At 55.8% G+C, this 21,525-nt stretch overlaps 1 protein-coding gene across 8 annotated transcripts in view; it reads left to right on the forward strand.

Annotated features, from left to right (window-relative positions):
- The window catches only part of CNTN4 (contactin 4), a 315,102-nt gene that overhangs the window by 264,727 nt on the left and 28,850 nt on the right, over window positions 1–21,525 (forward strand). For all 8 annotated transcript variants that reach the window (XM_084902270.1, XM_084902274.1, XM_084902275.1 and 5 more), the window contains 5 exons: window positions 2,803–2,905; window positions 4,470–4,654; window positions 7,695–7,831; window positions 9,382–9,511; window positions 12,175–12,325. In XM_084902270.1, coding sequence (XP_084758396.1) covers window positions 2,803–2,905; window positions 4,470–4,654; window positions 7,695–7,831; window positions 9,382–9,511; window positions 12,175–12,325 — 706 coding nt within the window. The remainder of the gene's footprint in view (window positions 1–2,802; window positions 2,906–4,469; window positions 4,655–7,694; window positions 7,832–9,381; window positions 9,512–12,174; window positions 12,326–21,525) is intronic.

A 21,525-nucleotide genomic window follows, 5' to 3' on the forward strand; every position in this document is an offset into this window, starting at 1 on the left:
CGGCAGCAGGGACACCAGCTGGGAACTTGTTAGACGTGCAGATCCTTGGGCTCTGTCTCTCCTCACTAAATGGGAGACTCAGGCCCTCGGTGGTTTACAGTTTGGGACCCACCGGAGTGGGAAGGACACCTAGGAATCTAGCCAGGTCTTCTCCAGGAATAGCTCTCTGACTCACTGAACGCACAGCCACTGCCTGCGTAGCCCGCGTACCATGCAGCCCACACACGTCCGAAGGCGGCATTGGGTCTGTGTGGCCCGCTGGGCACCGGGTGCGGCCGGCGCCTGGCACGCAGCTGCTGAGCGAGGCTGTGTCCTGAATTTCTCATTGGGTCGCGGGTAGAGCAGAGCCCTGGCTCCTGTGGACTCGGAGGCCCAGAACCTCGGGCGCCGTCACCTTCGCTCGGTGATGGGGCTCCTGCCCCGGAAGCAGAAGACGGTGCCCCGCGCTGGAAGCAGACAGACTCTCTTTGTTCTCTGTGTTAGAATTAGGTAGAGGCGCGTGTGGACCTGAGCAGAGCGCGCCAAATGGTAAAGGCCCACGTGCCAGGCGCGTGTGCACAGGCAAGGGCACGGCAGGTTCCCTGCACGCACTGCGCAGGTGCAGCTTCACCCCACGGAACACCGATGCACTATTGGCAGGAAGCCTCTTACGTCTGAGTTTCTATAAAACGCTCTAATGCACAGTGTGTGCAGTGGGTTCAGTGTGTGCAGTGGGTTCAGTGAGTACAGTGTGTGCAGTGGGTTCAGTGTGTGCAGTGGGTACAGTGTGTGCAGTGGGTTCAGTGGGTTCAGTGGGTTCAGTGGGTTCAGTGGGTACAGTGTGTGCAGTGGGTTCAGTGGGTGCAGTGGGTACAGTGGGTGCAGTGGGTTCAGTGTGTGCAGTGGGTTCAGTGGGTTCAGTGGGTACAGTGTGTGCAGTGGGTTCAGTGTGTGCAGTGGGTTCAGTGGGTGCAGTGGGTACAGTGTGTGCAGTGGATGCAGTGGGTTCAGTGGGTTCAGTGTGTGCAGTGGGTTCAGTGGCTGCTGTGCGTGCAGTGGCTGCTGGGTGTGCAGCGGGTGCAGTGGATGCAGTGGCTGCTGGGCATGCAGCGTAGCCTCTCCCACCTGCCTGCAGCTGCTCATATCTCCTTCCTGTTCCCGGCGTCCATGGAGGCCCTGTGCCTGGCAGAGGGGCTCTGACCCAGCCAGGTGTCTTTGGAAGTAAAAGCACAAGTTGTCCACACAGGCAGATGACCCGGCTCCCGTAGGCGGAAGGGGTGTCACTGAGGGTCTGACCCCGGCCATCCTGACCCTCTCCTATCGCGCGCTGCTGCTTCGCGTTGGTGCGTGGCCTCGGGGGGTTCCCACCTCTCCTCTCTGTGAGCAGCTCGAGGTGGAGAGGGAGCACCTCCCTCCACAGCCTCCTCCCATCGCCGCCCACTCTGCGCAGCGCCAGCGCAGCTGCCGACAATGCTTCCCCGCGCGAGCAGGTGGCCGGCGGAGGGGCCGGGAGAACGCGCTCCTGTGTGAGGGCCTCTGTTTCTTAAAAACGATTAAAAAGGCCACAGCTTTTCCCATTCGGTGTGGGGAGTGAAGGCCAGAGAGTTAAACGGGAAGAAACAGCCCATAGCAGCGTGTCCTGGGCCAGATGCAGCCAATTAAAGGGACCCGTGCACAGGTGTTCCCGAACCGGCACAGTGCGGCCAGGAGAATGGCTCTCCCCCCGCGGGTGCCTCATAAACAGCGGCCATCTCTATGCTAATGAGCGTCCTGCAGGCACTGCAGGCTGCGCCGGCCTCTCTGACCATGTCTCCACGTCCTGCAGCTGGGCTGTGAGTGCAGACCACACACTGCATCCTTACCGACAGCTCTGCCCCTGGACACAGACCGGCGCCCGCCCCACCCCACCTGACCGCATAACCTGTGCCGTCCATGTTAGAAAAGCGTCCTCTCTGGGGAGGGGCCTCGCATAAGAAGCCTTGATGATGATACTCACCAACACAGCCACGGTTCAAGGCCCGGCCAGGGCGCATGCCCAGGGTGGGGCTGGATCCTATTCTTCTCTTGTATTTTTTAAAATATATTTTTATTGATTTCAGAGAGAAAGGGAGAGGGAGAGAGAGAGAGGAACATCAATGATCAGAATCATAGATCTGCTGCCTCCTGCATGTCCCCTACTAGGGATCGAGCCCACCACCCGGGCATGTGCCCTGACCGGGAATCAAACCGTGACCTTCTGGTTCATAGGTCAATGCTCCACCACGGAGCCACACCAGCCGGGTACTATTCTTCTTTTTACACTGTTCCAGAATAAAAGCCCTGGCGTCGGAGGCACTCACTACCTTGCCTGGAGTGATTTAGGATTGACTCAGATTAGCTTGGACGTGAAAGAGAAGGTGATGGGTGGCCACAGATTGGTTGCTCAGATGTCTTTGCTCATAGGCGTAATCCAGAGGCGGTGCTTTGTTCAGTATTTAAAATTTCCTGCCACTTGTTTCCCAAAAATGCCTTTGATGTTCCCGGGACTAAGACTGTCCCTTTCCTCTGTATTTTTTTTAAACAATAACAATAACAGTAACTATTTCTGCAAGTGACGTGGGAATCTCAGAGAACCGGGTCCTGGCAGATGATGGGCACCGTGACGCGTTCTCTGTTGCGTCGCGGAGCCCGGAGCCACCCCTGCCGGCTGGCGATGGCCCTGCCTCCAGTGAGGGGCCAGCTGTGCCCGGGGCGCCCGCCGTGGGAGCTGCGGACGGTACATGGGAAACACGCCTGTGAGTTCTCAGTGCCCCCTGAGACTCAGCGCCCGGTCTCTGTCCGCAGGGGTGATGGGCGAGTACGAGCCCAAGATCGAGGTGCAGTTCCCGGACACGGTGCCCACGGCCAAAGGAGGCACGGCCAGGCTGGAGTGCTTCGCGCTGGGCAAGTGAGTCCTGGTCTCTCCCGTCCTCCGGCCTCCGGGCTCCTGGAGGCGCCTTGCCCGGGGGAGAGGGGCTGTCATTCGGCAAATGCGCCCCCTCACCGCAGAGAGGGGCCCTGGGGTGGCCGGGGAGGGTCAGGCCGCCATCCTGACGGGGCCAGGAGGAGGGGAAGGGCAGTTCTGAAAGGGGAGCTGCCCCACATTGAGGACCTGAGTGATGGTGACACAGGTCTCCCCCGGAGGGTGAACCTAGAGACTCAGCCCCGGCCCCAGGTCCCCGAGGAGGCACCGCGCTTCCCTGGAATTTCCCTTTAGGCCGCCGGTCTCGGCCCGCTGCTCAGATAGAGACAGAGGAGACCGATCGCTCTAGGACAGCGCTCGGCAAACTCACTAGCCAACGGAGCCACCTATCAACAGGACAACGACTGAAATTTCTTTTCAGAGCCACATTTTTTAGGCTTCAACTTCTGATGCCACTTCTTCAAAACAGACTCGCCCAGGCCGTGGTGTTTTGTGGAAGAGCCACACTCAAGGGGCCCAAGAGCCGCATGTGGCTTGCAAGCTGCAGTTTGCCGACCACGGCTCTAGGAGACTCTATTGCCCAGAGCTTTCTAGAAATGACTCACCTTTCCCAGGGCCTGCCGAGCAGCGCTGGCTCAGCAGCACGGGGACCAGGGAGCGGCCCAAGTGGTTCTGTCTGAGGGCGCGGGCCAGGGACGGTGGCACCACGTTGCCAGCAGCCCTACAGGCCAGGCTTGCCATGAGCGACCAGAACGGCCATCTGACACGGAGCCTCGGGCCGTCTCTGCATGTTAACGATGCGTGTGAACCTCTCCACCCCCCCCCCGCCCCCCCGGCTCGGCGAAGCCAGGGCTCACTGCCCCCCAGCTCCCTTGTGCCCAGACGCAGCTGAGGCGACCCTGACCTGACCCCTCGTGTCCGCACGCAGTCTCCATTCTCGGGCAGCGGCATCTCCAGACGCCATGGAGGAGTAGTTCACTTTGCAGCTTCAGTTCCAGGTCCCACGGAAGGTTCTTTCCGTGTTCCTCAGTCATGACAGCACTCGCTACAGCGGTGCCTCGACTTTGCTACAGCGCAGTGCCGTGACCATCCTGTTCCTTTTTTACTGGCTTCAGAGAGGGAGGGAGAGGGAGAGGGAGAGGGATGAAACATAAGGATGAGAGAGAATTATGGATCAGCTGCCTCCTGCACACCCCCCTCCTACTGGGAATTGAGCCCCCAACCAGGGCATGTGCCCTGACCGGGAATCGAACCGGGACCTCCTGGTTCATAGGTCAATGCTCTACCACTGAGCCACGCCGGCCGGGCTGAGAAACGTGCTTTATTCTAATAGGAACACCACGTCTCTGGTAACACTAGCGATGTGGCGATAGGTAGTGTCGTAACAGCGATGCCTGCTTGTGTGTGGTGTCGGGGAGAGGAAGGGGGCGCTCTCGGGGCAGGCTCCTCGGTTTAGACCCCAGCAGGAAGCGGCGGCTGGGGGCTCAGGATGCCACGGACACTCCTGCTTTCGCGCAGCTCACTCGCCGCTTTCCGTTCCCTCCTCCAGCCCGGTCCCCACCATCGTCTGGCGCCGGGCGGACGGGAAGCCCATCGCCAGGAAAGCCAGGAGACACCAGGCGGACGGCATCCTGGAGATCCCCAACTTCCAGCAGGAGGACGCGGGCCCGTACGAGTGCGTGGCCGAGAACTCCCGAGGCAAGAACGTCGCGCGGGGGCAGCTGACTTTCTACGGTGAGTCCCCGGGGGGCGGAGCCCGAGTGGACCTGGCCACTCAGGGCGTGAGCTGGGCCGGCGTGGCCTTTGGGGAAGGGCCATGCAAGACCTCGGCTTGCTGCTGAGCCCGCACCCCTCTTCCCCTTTCCCCCTCTCCCTCCTCTCCCCCCTCCCCGCCTACGCAGTCCTGGGTGTGGGGAGGGGCCTGGGCGAGGATGTGAGGAAGCCCAGGAAGAAATCAGCCGCTGTGTTGGGGCGAGGCTGCTGCGACCACATCCCAAAGGGGTCGCTTTCCCTCCCACTGTCAGCCGTACACCTGACGCGTGTCACTCCTCCTCCCGGTTTATTTTGTTTTTTATTACTTTTTAAATCTCGATGCTTCTCTTCATTCGGATCTTGATTTGGGGCTCGTGTGAAGCTTGGTCCCTCCTCCTCTTTGGTGGCGATTTCGGGAACATCGGGGAACGCCGCGGACCCAGTGCGGCTGGTCTGAGTGGATGGGACAGAGCTCTCACCCCGGACATGACTTGCGTGAGCTTCTCCTGTCCACTCAGGCCATCCACACGGACCCAGCTGTTCCGTGAATGTAGAACCTCCCCCACGTGGTCGTCAATGCAGCCCACACGGAACCCTGTGAGGGGATCTGTTTGGGATCCAGAAAGGGTTTCCCTCGGCGGGGCATCGAGTTCTGCCCAAAGGGAATGCGCCTGAGCTTGTCTGTCCGGGCGTTGGAAGGACTGTATGATCGCCTGCCCCCGGCCCTGCCTGTGCAGGCAGGGGCTCTCCCAGGGGCCCGACTGGAGGTGAGAACCAGGCATCACGTCTCCCTTTTCCGAGAAGCCATGGCACCCATGCGCGGAGGGCGGCACTGGCGGCGACCCCGTCTCCCTCCGCCGTCAGCCACCCCGACGGCAGGAGCTCATCGGATCGGGACGTCCATGGGGCTGGGCCGCTGCCTCTGTGGTTATGTCTCCTCAGCGAGCACATCCGTGAGCCAGAAACTGCGGAGCTGGCTCCCCTGTCGCGGGGACCTTAACTAGACAGAAGCGCGGGCTGTCTTTTTCTATGGCTTTTTTGGTCCCCATTGGCTCTCCCAGGGGCGGGCTCCTGACAGCCAGCTGCTCGGTCGCCACCTGGATGAGTTATTACAGGTGAAGTCACGCTCAGATCACAGGAGTGGGCGGGGCCGGTCCCTTAGCCAGGAAGCTGCGGGCTGTGTAGACCACATGTGTCAAACACAAGGCCCGCGGGCCAAATCCAGCCCGCCAGGTCTTGCAATGTGGCCCGCACCGCGCTGTCATCACTGCACTCCGCTGTCAGTTTATGACATTGTCAGTTTATGACTGTTCAGTAAACCATTTGGCCCGCGATTTAGGCTGGATTTTAGATTTTGGCCCTTTCTCTGATTGAGTTCGACACCCCTAGTGTAGACTCTACAGCAGAGGTTCTCAACCATCGTAAAACACAGATATTTACATTACGACTCATCGCAGTAGCAACGTGACAGGTATGAAGTAGCAACGAGAAGAATGTTTGGCTTGGGGGTCACCACCACATGAGGAGCTGTCTGAAAGGGTGGCGGCGCTAGGAAGGTTGAGAACCACTGGTCTAGACCATCAGGAATGAACACCGTGGGCCCACGCGCGTTATATTGTACAAAGGGAAGCCAGCCATGCTTTCTGCCCGGCTCTGAAAGGGACTCGGAACGGGGCGGCCCGGAGGCCTGAGAGAGAGGGAGGAAAGATTCCCGTCTCAGCCCAGGACTTGAGCTCCGAAAACTCCCCGCGGAGATGTGACTCATCCGCTCTGAGCCGGCAGCAGCCGCGTGGGCCTTAGCCCCGCGTGGGCGTGTTCCAAGGAGGATCATCTCATTCTTTGCCGCTTATGTAAGAGGCTGTTCCATTGCCATCTCCCGGGCACGTGTCCGGACATGGCCTTCTAAGGGACAATTTCCTGTCATCGCAAATCGGGCTCCTGTGAGCTCCTTGCACCTCCAGGACAGAGGAAGAGCCTGAGGATGTGTTGCAGAGGCTGACTTGGTTGTTGGCTGCCCTCCCTCCGGCCTGAACGGGTGACCACTGAGCACTCCTGCCATGCCCCTTGACCTCTGTGACCCGCTGGAGCGGGTGGAGCCTGCCCTCTGAGGGTTCAAGGAGTGAGAACTCTGTACGGTCTTTGCAAAACCCTGACTCCTCCCTCCCCGGCCCACTCCCCTCCTCGGATGGCCAGGTTTGGCCCCAGCGCTCTGTGTTTTGAAGGAAAGCAACGAAATCCCTGTCTCTGCACACGGTTTCCACGTTTGCTTTTTGAGCTTCGACTTGCCATTGCTGCATACGTTACATTTATTCCCTCCTCACTCTCTTGGAAAAGCCTGGCTTTGTTGTTAATAATCCACACAGCTTTCTAGAACTTTCTCCATTGCTTGGCTTTCCTGGGCTCTGTGGGGGGCCATCAGCCCATCGCCTCTCCCCCGTGCTCCCAGCAGAGCTGAGAAGGCAGTGGTGCGGGGCTCCTACAGGGAGGGAGGGCGCGGACCTGCGTTCCCGTCGGTGAGGTTGGTGTCACACTGTCTGTGAGGGCGGACCCCTCCGGCCTCGCCTGCCAGGCAGCACGGCTCCGTCAGCAGAGGATTGCTGAAACTGCGCTCTCCTCTTTGAAAACTGCTCTCCCCTCCGGAAACCACAAGACTCTTCTCAGGGGCAAAGAGAGAGGGCATGCACAGGCCCCCGGCACGGCTGCTGGCTGAGGGACGTGTCCTGTGACCTCCCGATTTTGTTTGTTATCAAGCAAGTAAGATGCAGTCCGTCCTGGCGTGGCTCTGTGGTTGAGCATCGACATATGAACCAGGGAGTCCCGGCTGGATTCCTGGTCAGCCCAGATGTCGGGCTCCATCCCCAGTAGGAGGCCCCCAATCGATGTTTCCATCTCTCTATCTCGATCCCTCTCCTTCCCTTTCTCTCTTAAAATAAATAAAAAGATGTTTTTTAAAAAAAAATAAAATAAAATAAATACGTTGAGCAGACACTGATGCCCACCTTTGCTTTCTAACCGGCTGCAGCTCAACCCAATTGGATTCAAAAAATCAGCGACATCCAGGTGGCCATGGAGGAGAGCGTCTCCTGGGAGTGCAGGGCCAGCGGGAGGCCCCGGCCCACGTACCGGTGGCTGAAGAACGGGGAGCCGCTGCTCGCCCAGGTAAGCAAGCGGCGGCGGCGACCGCACTCGGTGCCCACTGTCATGTCTAAGGTGGCCCTGTTGCTATGGAAACGGGGAAAGGATGAGTCGTTTCCAAAATAAGATGCAGCCGGTTGCCATTATCAGGGAAACGCGTGCAGGTGAAGGCACCTGGTTAAGCAGACCCTGGCGGCCGGCTCGCCGGCGTCCAGACTAGAGCGTGGTCCTCTCAGGTCCCTGGCTCTGGGACTGGACGCCATGCAGAGGGCCCAGAAGGCGAATGTGTGCTGAGAGAGAGATCCGTGTGTGGGCCCGGTGAGCTGGCCCAGGTATCCTGATGCCCTGTCAGTGCCGTCCCGTCACCCCTCTACTGGGAGACTTCTGGACAACGGGGTGCAGTGGGTTCACCAGACAGACGCCCCCTCTGCCTCCAGCATGCAGAAAGGAGCAAATTAAACTCGAGCTCGGCACCTTTCGTGCCACGTGGAGCAAGCTCTGCAAGTGATGGCGGGGCTGAGGCTACGGCCTGCAGGCCTGGGAGCAGGCAGTGGGAGCTGGGAGCTCCGGTGTAAAAATTCCCCTTTGGAGACAATGATTTTAGAGCTAAGGCTTGGGGTGTAGACACTCCCACACACCTACTGCCACCCCGTGGCACAGGCAGCCTGTCTGCTGCCTGGCTTAGTAGGACTCTTAAATATATGGTTACCTCTAGCTGCAGGGGATTCTGGGAATTGTAGTCTGTAGCCAGAAAGAGGGGCGGGCCACCTCACCCCCGGCCCTGGGATAGGAGCCCCCGTGTCCCTGCAGGTCAGGGCTCAGAGAAGTCATAACAGCCACAAAATAGCTACTTGAGGGAAAAACCAAACAAACCAAAACAACGCCTTTTAAGAACAAGCCTACAAACCAGTATTCCAAATCACATGCAAAGTTTATGTTTTAGAAAGGTAACAGACCTAAGAGTCCAACAAAGAAATAGGAATGTCCAGGTGTAATGCTCAAAGAGATACATGAAGGAATCACGGACAAATAAACAAGGTATTTTGAAAACATAAGCAGATCGGCTGGACAGTGTGGCTCAGTAGTTGACTGTCGACCTATGAACCAGGAAGTCAGGCTTTGATTCTTGGTCAGGGCTCCTGCCAGGGTTGTGAGCTCGGTCTCCAGTAGAGGGCGTGCAGGAGGCAGCCGAGCTCTCATCCTTGATGTTTCTGTCTCTTTATCCCTCTCCCTTCTTCTCTGAAATCAATAAACATGTATTTTTGGAAATGCACTTCAAACGTTAAGTGAATCTCTTCGGCAGACATATTCATCTGAATGCGTTCGCTGTACAATCGCTGAGGACCCCAGAGGGGCCCGCCATTTGACCCCCATCTTCCGGCTGATGTACAGGCTGCTGGTTCACCCTCTGGCCTGCCCCACGTGTAGCCGCCAGATCCATGCATCGCGTTATGAAAGCCGCTGGGACGGTGGCTCTTTTCTTCCCGTCCGGGCCCTGTGATGTCACGTGCAGCCCGATGGCCTCAGGGTCCCGCTGGGCAAGGTCACCGTCCGCCTCCCTCTTGCCTTCGCAGGACAGAGTTCACATCGAGCAGGGCTCGCTCAACATCACGCGGGCGACCCTGGCGGACGCCGGCATGTACCAGTGTGTGGCCGAGAACAGGCACGGCGCCGTCTTCTCCAGCGCCGAGCTGAGCGTCATCGGTGAGTCCTCGCGCGGGGCGGGAAAGATGAACAGAACCCGGTCAAGTCCCCGCGCGAGCCCGGGCTCTGCCGGACCAAATGTTCCGCGCAAACACAGGGGCCGAGGGGGCTTGAGAGAGACGGTGGTCCTGGAGGAGCAGGAACACGTTCTACAAACTCCCAGAGGAGCCCTCGCTGGTGCGGCTCAGTGGATAGAGCGTCGGCCTGTAGACTGAAGGGTCCTGGGTTCGATTCCAGTCAGGGCACATGCCCAAGTTTCGGGCTTGGTCTCCCAGTAGGGGACGTGCAGGAGGCGGCCAATCAATGGTTCTCTCTCATCATTGATGTTTCTATCCCTCTCTCCCTCTCTTCTCCTCTCTGAAATCAATAAAAATATATTTTAGGAAATGATTGTGGGGAGGTGTAGGTGGGGTGGGGGTGGAGGGTGTGTGGTGACAGGATGCCACCAGGGCTCTCTCCAGAGGACAGGGGCTGAGCTACACCAGGATGCTTGTCCGCGTGGTCCAGCTGACCTGGTCATAACAGGCACCTGAATTCGACAAGGGAGGAGCCGCCCTAATGGCAGGGGGTGCCTTCCCACATAGCCCCGTGGCCGTGACCTGCCTTTGCCAGGACCGTGCCAGGGAGCCCAGGTAGCTGTGCCCTGAGGGGTTCCTGTCTCTGAGGTCAGCGTCCGCTGACTCTCCATGGCGGGCAGAGGGGTCGGGAGGAACCTTACGCTGGCGGGAAGCTCGAGTACAGCCAGGGCCAGTTCAAGGGAGGCCGGGCTTGAGCAATTATCTAAACAATCTGGCTTTTACCCAGAGGATCGGCTCCCAATGAGGAAAACGTGAAGGCTGAGCTCCGAGTTCCCTCACAGGGACTCTCTCCGGTGCTCAGCTGTGTCTCCGCCGGATCCCTCGCCCCCTGAGCCATTAACAGGGGAATCCGATGTGCTCCGCACACTGGGGGTGCAGCCCGAACGCCGGGCTGTGCCCTGCCGGGGAATTGAACCGGGACTTCCCTGAGCCCCTGCAGCGGTGCAGGTGCGGTCATGCTTAAGTGCCACCCAGGCCGGGTCCTGACAGGGTCCTGCTGGGACCTTCCCGTATCGCTCATGCCTCCTCCTCGGAGACCGTCCCACGGAACAAGCAGGCTCCCTCTGCTGCTCCTCCCGGCCTCTCGGGTCCGTGTCTGGGAACCAGATCCAGTACAGGGTCCGGGCAGACAGTGTCACCCCGGGAGCTTACGGACCTCTCGGGCGCACACGCAGGGTCACCAGCCGGCGGGTTGAGGAGCCACCCATGGCCAAGCATCCAACACTGACCCGACCATTTCTCCCAGGAGATGGGCAGAGGTTCATCACCAGCAGTGACAGAAGCAGCCGAAACCGGTTTGGCTCAGTGGATAGAGAGTCGGCCTGCGGACTGAAAGGTCCCGGTTCTATTCCGGTCAAAGGCATGTGCCTTGGTTGCGGGCACATCCCCAGTAGGGGGTATACAGGAGGCAGATGATCAATGTTTCTCTCTCATCGCTATTTCTAATTCTCTATCCCTCTCCCTCCTCTCTGTAAAAAAATAAAAAAAATAAAAAAATAAAAAAAATAAAAAAAATTAATAAAATATATTTTAAAAAAAGGTGACGGATGCAGAAGCAGATCAGGAAAGCAAAGGGGAAAGGTTTGGTTTTAGGATTCCGTTTTTATTAGCACCAGACCCTCAAGGCAGGCCTTGTCTCTTGGCACACGTCCTCGGGCTGGCGGCCGCGCCCACAGTGCAGTGCGGAAGCTTCGGGAATGGGCACGCGTGCCCTCCGCCCCCGGTGTGGCTGATACGAACCTATTTCAAATCCCATGAAAGCAGAATATTGTCTTTGGACATACACACACACACACACACACACACACACACACACATACACACACACCGTGTGTTGTGCGCAGTGTGATTTATGTAAACTCATTTCGGAATCCGCGGCAGAATTCCTCCGGAACAGATGAGCAGTGTCGGCCTACAGCCATGAAACTAAGCATGTGTCGAGAAATAGAGTTTTAAGAAGGGAGTTTATTGTAACTCTATTCCGCAAAATACCCTTTTTAAAAAAAAAAAAAAAAAAAAAACTTCTAGAGACTTAATTTTTTTACATTATTATGTCAATTCAGGTGTTTACTGAGATGAGAATGAGCCCGGCCAGCGCGGCTCAGTGGTTGAGTGTTGACTTATGAACCAGGAGGTCATGGTTCTATTCCCAGTCAGGACACATGCCCAGGTCGCGTGCTGGATTCCCATTGGGGGGCGTTCAGGAGGCAGCTGATCCATGATACTCTTTCATCGTTGATTTTCCTCTCTCTCGCTCCCTCTCCCTTCCTCTCAAAAATCAATACAGATGTATTTTTTAAAAAGACGCCGGGACCAGTTTGGCTCAGTGGATAGAGCATCGGCCTGCGGACTGAAAGGTCCCAGGTTCGATTCCGGTCGAGGGCATGTACCTTGGTTGTGGGCACATCTCCAGTGGGGGGTGTGCAGGAGGCAGCTGATCGATTGATTCTCTCTCATCGATGTTTCTAACTCTCTGTCCCTCTCTCTTCCTCTCTGTGAAAAATCAATAAAATATATATATATTTTTTAATATATTTAAAAAATAAATAATAAATAAAAAGAAGTGTTGGCTGTCTTCCCTCCCAGCTGCAGGCCCGGATTTCTCACGAGCCCTGCTGAAGAGGGTCACCCTTGTCCGAGTGGGCGGCGCCGTGGTCATTGAGTGCAAGCCCAAAGCCTCTCCCAAGCCCGTCTACACCTGGAAGAAAGGCCGGGACGTGCTAAGAGAAAACGAGAGGTACTGTCCTGACATATGTTTGACATTTGATTGGCCTGTCGGCATGTTTTGGTCCCCTGTTATTTTTCTAGAAGCGGGCATTCGCTGTCTGGTGTTGATAGACTAAGTGATAGGCAGAGAACTGAAGCTTGGAGAGGGTGGTCTTTATCATCCTTCTTTTTTTTTTTAATATATTTTATTGATTTTTTTACAGAAAGGAAGGGAGAGAGATAGAGAGCTAGAAACGTCGATGAGAGAAAAACATCAACCAGCTGCCTCCTGCACACCCCCTACCGAGGATGTGCCCGCAACCAACGTACATGCCCTTGACCGGAATCAAACCTGGGACCTTTCAGTCCGCAGTCCGACGCTCTACCACTGAGCCAAACTGGTTTTGGCTTTATCATCCTTCTTGATGTCCACAGTCCATTCCCTGGCCGATGCGGCTCGGAGGTTAGTGTCAGCCCACACACAGAGGGATCATAGGTCTCATTCCTGATCAGGGCACGTACTTGAGTTGCAGGTTCCATGCCCAGCCCCAGTTGGCGTAGGTGTGGCAAGGCAACCAATGGATGCGTCTCTCTCACATTGAGGTTTCTCTCACTCTCTCTCTCCCCACCGACTTCCTTCCTCCCTTCTTTTCTCTCTAAAAGTCAATGGGAAAAAAATACCCTTGGGTGAGGGTTAAAAAACACACACACAAAATCTGCAAAGCCTTCTTTCCTGCATGGAGAGGCAGCATGGGATGTCCAGAGAGGAGCAGCCCAGATTCCTCTCTGAATTTTAGCCTAAACTTTTTTGTTTTTTGGTAGAATTTTCCAGCTTTCTCCATCCTTCTTCCTTTTGCATGAACGAGTTAATGCAGTTATTCTTTGCTACCACGTCCTCTCAAATATTTGGCCCCGGCTATTGTCTCTTGTTAGCCTCTCCTTTTTTGAAGGTAAATGTCTCTAATCCCGAAACATATTCTGCAGATAACATGGTTTCGATTATTTTAATCACATCTTTTTGAAACAACAGTGTTTCAACTGATTTCTAAACTCTTCACCTGTGTGTTTCTTATGCTTGAACTACATTTAGAATGAATGTCACTTATAATATACAGTGTATATATATATATATATATATATATATATATATATATATATAGTTTGAGGTTTCAGGTCAGAGGTCAATTATTCATATCAGCAAATGGCAAGCGTCTCTAAGACATTTCCTTAGCTGTTATCCTATAAAATGTACCCCCCCTTTCCGAAATCTGCTCAGTCTGTTGGAAAATGGTAATCATGCAAGTGTTACCCACAAGCTAACATTTACCAGCTGCATCCATAATGCTTTTAATTGATGCTAAAGGTCAGGTACTCGAGGATGCAATGGGGAAGCCTGTAAAACGTTGAGTGCATCTACCCTTTCCACCTGGGCACCTTTAGATTTGCATATGCAAATTAGATCATTGCCCTGGCGATGTGATCCTTATTAATTATTTTGCAAACATACCTGATACGGTTTATAGATGGTGTATCCACACACATTTTAAGTTCATAATATACATCCCTTCTGACTTGTGTGATGTCAAGAAAACAGTATGGAATAGATGGTTAAAAACAGGCATGGTGGTCACGTTTAGAGCCCAGACAGTCCGGTTGCTTGACTGTCAGGTGGAGCATCGTCCTGTACAGCAAAAGGGGGGGGGGGGGGGCAGTGAATGAAATGTTGACCAGCTACAGCGAGCTGACTTTTAAGTAGTAACTTTGTGTGGCCCATGAATGATATGTGTATCCACGTGGCCCTCGGCAGATGGAAGGTCCCCCACCTGCTCTGAAAGAACCTCGATGCGCCCTAGCTGGTTTGGCTCAGTGGATAGAGCGTCAGCCTGAGGACTGAAGGGTCCCAGGTTCGATTCTGGCCAAGGGCCCATGCTTGGGGTTGTGGGCTCGATCCCCAGTAGGGGGCGTGCAGGAGGCAGCTAATCAGAGATTCTCTTTCATCATTTAATGTTTCTATCTCTCCCTCTCTCTTCCTCTCTAAAATCAATAAAAAATATATTTTTTAAAAAAATAAAAATAAAAGAATCTCGATGCAAAAATCCTCAACAAAACATGAGCAGATCGAATCCGGAAAAGTGTGGAGAGGATTCCACACCAGGACCAAGTGGGAGGCACCCAGCGGTGCCAGGAGCAGGGGGTCCGGGAGGAGCCAGCGCCGGTGCTCCCCGCCAAACAGCCGAGGGAAGCGCTGGGCCGGGAAGTTTGACCCGAGCGCTCCAGGCCGCTGGGGACACTGTCCAGGCGCCGTGAGGTTCTCTCTCCCAGGTGGGACCCGTGCCCAGGCTCTCCCCGTCCCCACAGCACCCTCAGATCGCCTCTCAATGCGCGCGGATATTCCCCCGAACACGAGTGACCTTCGGTGTCTCATCCGGAGGCCATGAAATTAAACCGAAATCACACCGTGGCTGTGATTGCCTGCCGTCCCCGGGGCCTTCGCAGGGGCTGACATTCGTGTAGTACAAGGAGGGAAATCCCAGCACAGGGCTCCCGAGCCCGCGGCGAGTTCCAGGGGGAGACCCGGCTGGGGGCGCACGCAGCTATTTGCCTGAGGCCCTCGGAGCTCAGCCCGCAAGGAGTTCCCACTTCCGGCGCTGGCATCCCGCCTGCAGGCCGGCCTGGCTGTGCTCCTGCGGGGAACTGCCCTCAGCATCCCCGCGCAGCCCCGCGGCTCTCTCGTTAGGAACCTGCCCCGGGAGCAGGGATGCTGTTGCAATCATTAGAGGCCGTTCGTCTCCATCGTCATGGCAGTCCCGCCTCAGAGGCACAAGGACGTGCGAGCAGCGCGCATCCTGCTCGGGGAACATGACCGCGTCCTGGGAGCGCTGTGCCATTTCACCTGTGCGCCTGCACGCGGGGACACAGACACAGCCTCCCTGCTCTCCAAACACAGCCTGGAGCTCCCCGTCTGTCTGTCCCCCAGCCCTGGATGGGAGGGGTGGCTGTAAGGCCCCGCAGGGCAGGTGCAGAAGGGCCCAGAGCGGTTTGTATCCAAATGTCTGTCAGGATGCGCAGCCCCAGGCCTCTCCCCGCAGCCCCCGCCCTGCCCGCCGCTGTGTGCAGGGTAATAGTCAGGCTAACACGGTGGCCAGACTCAGGCAGGAGGACCCACCTGTCCTCTCCCGGGGGCTGGGCAGGGGCTGGGCAGGGCTGGGCAGAGGCCTGCAGGGGAGGGCACTGAGAGTTTGCACGCAGGTTTGAGTACGTCCCCGATCTAAAGGTAGCTTCTCCCCCCAGATGCTGCGAAGCCAGCAAAACAGGAGCGACCCCGGTGTACGCAGGGTCCGTTTTAGTTTGATGGTGGTGGGAAATACAGACTGCTTTGTGCAGTCAGAGGAGGAGAGAGGGGATGGAAACCACATGACCTCCTTGCTGGGGTTCTGTCAGCTCCCGCTGTTGCTACATGTTTGCGCACATGGACAAAGACCTGCCAGTCACGCGGACGCATGGGGCAGCACAAGGGACGCTCAGGGAAGGGCGGCTCAGGGTCAGGCAGTGTCCGCCGGCGCGGCTCGGTGGTTGAGGGTCGACCAGGAACCAAGAGGTCACTGGTTCGGTTCCCCTGTCATGGCACATGCCCGGCTTGCGGGCTCCACCCACAGTAGGGGGCGTGCAAGAGGTAGCGGGTGGTGCTGCTCACTGTGGCCTCCGAGGTATCGGGACTGGAGGTCATGGGAAGCACTGGTCCTTTATCCTCAGACCATCCTGTTTATTTCTGAGTGACTGAATCATCAAAAAGAGATCTTGGGCTCATCAGAAATACTTGGGGCCTGTGCAAATCCTCTGGCTCCTCCCGGAGGGAAATTTCCTCCAGAGACACCTCCCACCTGTGAACTCTTTTCTCTTGCCAACTTTGAGAGTTCGCTGTCCGTGGAGAGGAGATAGAAGGGAAAATGTTAAACCAGCTTAATTAACTTTCTGGTTCTATTTAATTTTGGAACAACTTCCGTGAAAATGCTTCGAGCGTTTCAAAAGCAGCAGCCCAGGCTCGGGCACCGAGGCCCGGCCCCGGTCACGCACCTCCATGGCTCTGTCTTCAAAGGCCTTTGAAATGTGTCTCCTGATACCCACGGAAGAAGATATTCTGAAATGAAACGAAGAGCTTCAATTTCAGCCGAATTTTCTTTGCATCTGTCACCTTCAGAGCTGTGGGCTCTGAATTATAAAAGGTTTCTCTGTTTGAACCTGTGGAGGTTGTTCAAGGCTCCATCCCGAGAGGAAATTGGTTTGAGATAATTCCTTGAAAAAATGGGCAGAGGCATACACTTGTCACTTTGGTTCACGGTGGAGCTTGGCGAACGTCGTTTATAATAAGGATCGATGACCCTTTAAAACTCAGAACCTCTCTCTCTTAACCTTAAACACGTAGAAGTATTTTTTGCTCATCGGTCTCTCTCAAAAACAAGGACAAAACATACACAAGGCAGCTTAAAATGCAAGATATATACAACCAGGCTATTAAAGTAGAACATTTAGACCATGTAGAAAAGAGGAAAGCATCCTACATAATAAAAGGCTAATATGCAAATTGACCAAACAGCAGAACGACCCGTCGCTATGACGCGCACTGATCACCAGAGGGCAGACACTCAACACAGGAGCTGCCCCCTGGTGGTCAATGCGCTCCCAAGCCAGGAGTTGTGCTCAGGGCTGGCGAGCCTTTCCCACCTCCACTGCAGAGCTAAGCCATCAGCCAGACGTCCCCTGAGGGCTCCCAGACTGCAAGAGGGTGAAGGCCGAACTGAGGGACCCCCACACCTCGAGTGCACAAATTTTGTGCACTGGGCCCTTAATACATTAATAATTATTTAACAAAATACATATTAATATTTTGAGCTTCCTACTGTCGCAAGCCAAAAGGGAAATCAGCGAGCCAGTAAAATTCATTATCTGAAAACTAGTCTTGAAAAAGAGACCCAGATATCCCGGACTCCTCACAGGGACCCAGCCTGGGCACGCCTGGCCTGCTTAGTGCTCACAGCACCTGCTTGTCCGTTAAGCTGGTTAAGTCCCTAAGTGACTCAGTGCTTCATTTGCTTTTTTTTTTTTTTTTTTTTTTTTTTTTTTAATATATTTTTATTATTCCAGAGAGGAAGGGAGAGGGAGAGTGAGAAACATCGGGGATGAGAGAGAATCATCCACCAGCTGCCTCCTGCAGGACCCCTACTGGGGCTTGAGCGACAACTCAGGCATGTGCCCTGACTTGTCATCGGACCGTGACCTCCTTGTTCCCAGGTCAACGCTCAACCGCTGTGCTTCGGCCGGCCGGGCCCCATGCTTCATTTGTTGGTGAGGAAACCAAGGTTTAGAAAGCTTAAAATGTCTCCTTCATTCGACACTCATTTGTGACACAGTTAAGAGTTTAATTTGGGGTCCCTCGCCCCCTCAATCAGTGATGGCCCCACCTCCACCCAGGTGCAGGTCACCTCCCTGGCGCATCCATTTGTCAGGTGCACCGGCGACATCCACACCACAAGGGCCCGGGCCCGGTGACCAGAGCGCGCTGCTCTCCTCCTGCCTCCGCGGAGCCTCTCAGATGCTTGTGCCCGGGCACACCTGTGGCCCGGTGCCGCCCGGGCTCCAGGGAGCAGCCCAGCCCGGAGGACTTGGGGTTCCCTCGTCTCATCATCGGAGAGGCCACAAAAATGAGGAAGAAGACCATCTCTTCCCAGCAAGTGACCCCGGGCTCATTCTGAGATGCCCAGGACCCCTTGGGCACAGGATGGCCCAGGAAGGGCTAGCTGGATAGAGAAACTCAAAGGCCTGTGGCAACCGCCCCTTCCCAGGCGGGCTTTTCACACAAATGCACACGTCTGTCCTTGGCCTTCCTTCACTCCCTGTGCTCTGCCGGTGACCCTCGTGAATGACCTGGAAGTGACCCGGTGCTCTCACAGGAGCTGGCCGGGAGCCCAGCGCACCATAGTGGACACTCGCCAAACGTTTTTCAGACCAGGCCAGCTGGTAAGCGTAACGTAAGGACAGCGTGTGATTCTGGGGGCCGGGAATACGTCATCTGGTAGCCGTGGTGACTCTGGAGCGCGTCGCCTGGGGAAAGACAGACCCCGTGGGAAAATTCTAAAGATGCTGTGAAGCCTGGCCCATGTGGCTCAGTGGATAGAGCACTGGCCTGTGAACAGAAAGGTTCCGGGTTCAATTCCAGTGAAGGGCTCGTGCCTGGGCTGCAGGGTGGATCCCCGGCCCTGCTTAGAGCTCATGCGGGAGGCAGCCAATCAAGGTATCTCTCTGTGTCTCTCCCCCTCCCTTCCACTCTCTCTAAAAATCAATGGGAAAATATCCCCAGGTGAGGATTAACAACAGGGAAAGACAACAACTGTAAAAACCTGCAAACTGGGTGGTAAGCAGCAGGAGGAGGACACTGGCTAGAGGCCGTCCTGTCCTGGTGCGCCTGCCCTCTGCGTTATCCTGGAGGCCCCTCTCTGCGTTATCCTGGAGGCCCCTCTCTGTGTTATCCTGGAGGCCCCCCTCTGCGTTATCCTGGAGGCCCGTGCGGAAGCCCCTGAGGCTTTGCTTCAGAAAAAGCCCAGGTTCCTGTTCGTTTGGAGCCGAGAGAGGGGTCTAATGGCAGCTCTAATGCATGGCGCTGGCTCGTTAGGCAGACCTCCTGTGGCTTCCATTCTTCTCACCTGCTTCCCCTGGGCTGTTTGACTGCTAACAAGTGAGTCTCCCGCATCGTTGTTAAGAGCTGAACTTCTGTCTGTGTCGGAGTTTTTCATCCCGCACTGTCCTCATACATGTCTATGGTCGTTCTGTTTCTTGGTTTTGGACTTTGTGGTCTTAACTCTTGAGCGCGAGAAAGAACATTTCTATTCCGTTCCCTAGCTCGCTCTGATCCCCGGCCCAGGCCACCCCGCCTCACGGTCCTGTGTCCCCTGACCTGCGCTATTGGGCACAGATCAAGCCACAGACGCACGCTTTGCTGGGCTGATACCGCCGTCTCCCTTTGCTATGATCAGCGTTATCCCATCTGAATGATGCACCGCGCTGCCTGCTTTGAAAAGGATTGCTGCGCATTTGCTGTGTTGCTCCAGGTTACCCCGTGCTCTCAGGATTCCTAACTACGTTCTTTTCATCATCCTTCCGAGTCCCACCTTCCCACGAGAGCCTCATGGACCAGATCTTTGAGAAACGTGGTGTGCCGATTCTTAGAGCAAGGTGTGCGGGAAGCCCTGCACACACTGGCGGTGCACACACAGGCGGTACACACACAGGCATCACACAGGCGGTGCACACACAGGCGGTGCTCACACGGTCCCATATTATCCTGTGCTTTGCTGTAACTGGGTCGGATTCACAGCGATCTGTTCTTTCTAACCCTCACACCCCCCACCCCTCATTCTTGTCAAACTTCCCTGGTCACTGACATACCTGAGTTACTACCTCTGCCCCTGGGCCAGACACGTATTTGTTTTAATTGTTTTTTTTTTATTGATTTCAGAGATGAAGGGAGAGAGAGAGATAAATACCAATGATGAGAGAGAATCATGGATTGGCTGTCTCCTTCGCACCCCTCGCTGGGGATGAAGCCAGCCTGAAACCTGGGCACTGCCCTGACCGGGAATCAAACCATGACCTCCTGGTCCATAGGTCGGCACTCAACCGCTGAGCCACGCCGGCCAGGCCAGGGGATCCAGGCCTTGCTTGCCTGTTGAGAGGGAGACAGGAACCCATCATCCCCTCTACGTTGTGCGTCACAGGGACTCGCTGACAAGGGTCCCCTGTGACCCGGAGGCAGGTGTGGGCACGCCACCCCTTCCCCGTCCCTGTGGCTTCCGTGCAGAACGGCTCAGAAAACCCCGTCCCCGTTGGGGATGACCCTCCACAGGTGGTGGGTTATTGTGCCCATGGCAGCCCCTGTCACTGGGGCCCCAAAAGCAAAGGTCAGCATTTTTAAAGCTCCAGTATCCACCGGCCAGCTGTGATTTATGGGACTGACAAGGCCAGCTCCTCCTTGTCTGTAGCCCAGAGCCTCGGACAAGCGAGAGAGATTCGATTTATGGCAGAATTCCCGATCTGCCCGTCCTCTCTGGGTCCGGAATCCCCGGGGGACGGGGAGAGGGGAGGGAGGACGGACAGTCACTTGTCCCCGCAGGAGGTGATGTACCGTGTGGTGAGTCAGGTGCCCTCTCTCTGTGTGGGGAAAATGCTTTTATTTTTATTCCTCTCTGCTTCGTCACGTTTTACTTTTCTCTGACACCGTCGATGATTTCAAAAGAGACCCCCCTGCTCTGAGCCAGGAGCGGATTTACATCCCCAGTTCCTTTTCTCTCCTTCCGTCACTGTTCACGAGTATTCAGAGGAGCACCGAGTTCAATATCAAGCTAATCGCTGCCGGTCGGCCTGTGCGGGGCCAGCATGGCCCAGGGTGAGCCTGAGGAGGGGCGGTGAAGGGCTGGAGAGAAGACAGACAAAACAGACAAGAGAATACGGCTGGAGCCGGGTGGATCTCCGTGCCTGGATGAGGACACAGGCGACCCAGCCTGCGAGCCGATGCTGTATTGTATAGTCTGGTTCAAACAAGGGTAGATTAGCATGTATACGGGTGTTCTTGTATTGGCAACACTTGCTGCACCTCCCACAGCCCATTAGCTACTTAGGAAGGAATTGGGGGGAGGGGAGCCACAAGGTCAGGCTTAATTGTGCTCAGAGAGCTCTGCCCTCCAGGCTGAGGCCCTGCCACAGCTCAGCCGGAGGCTTGACCCTGCAGTGGCTCCCTGCATCGGCCAACAGGCTAAGGCAGGGAAACTAAAATGAAATGGAAACTTTAAAACCACATCTAGAAGCAAACATGGCCCTGGCTGGTGTGCTCAGTGGTTAGAGTCTGAGGAGTGGGGGGTGCAACCCGGTAATCCAATTTGTGTTTTAAAAGATTATCCGGCCCTGCCGGCGTGTCTCAGTGGTTGAGCGTCCACCTATGAACCAGGAGGTCACAGTTTGATTCCCGGTCAGGGCACATGCCCAGGTCGCAGGCTGGATCCCCAGTAGGGGGCGTGCAGGAGGCTGCTGATCCATGATTCTCTCTCATTGATGTTTTTCTCTCTTTCCCTCTCCCTTCTTCTCTGAAATCAATAAAAATATTTTTTAATAAAAATAAGAGATTATCTGGCCACTGGCTGAGGAAGGCATTGCGAGGAGCCAGAGAAGAAATGGGCAGATCTC

This window comes from Pipistrellus hanaki, assembly GCF_964339955.1.
Source record: "Pipistrellus hanaki genome assembly, chromosome: 13".
NCBI lineage: Eukaryota > Metazoa > Chordata > Mammalia > Chiroptera > Vespertilionidae > Pipistrellus > Pipistrellus hanaki.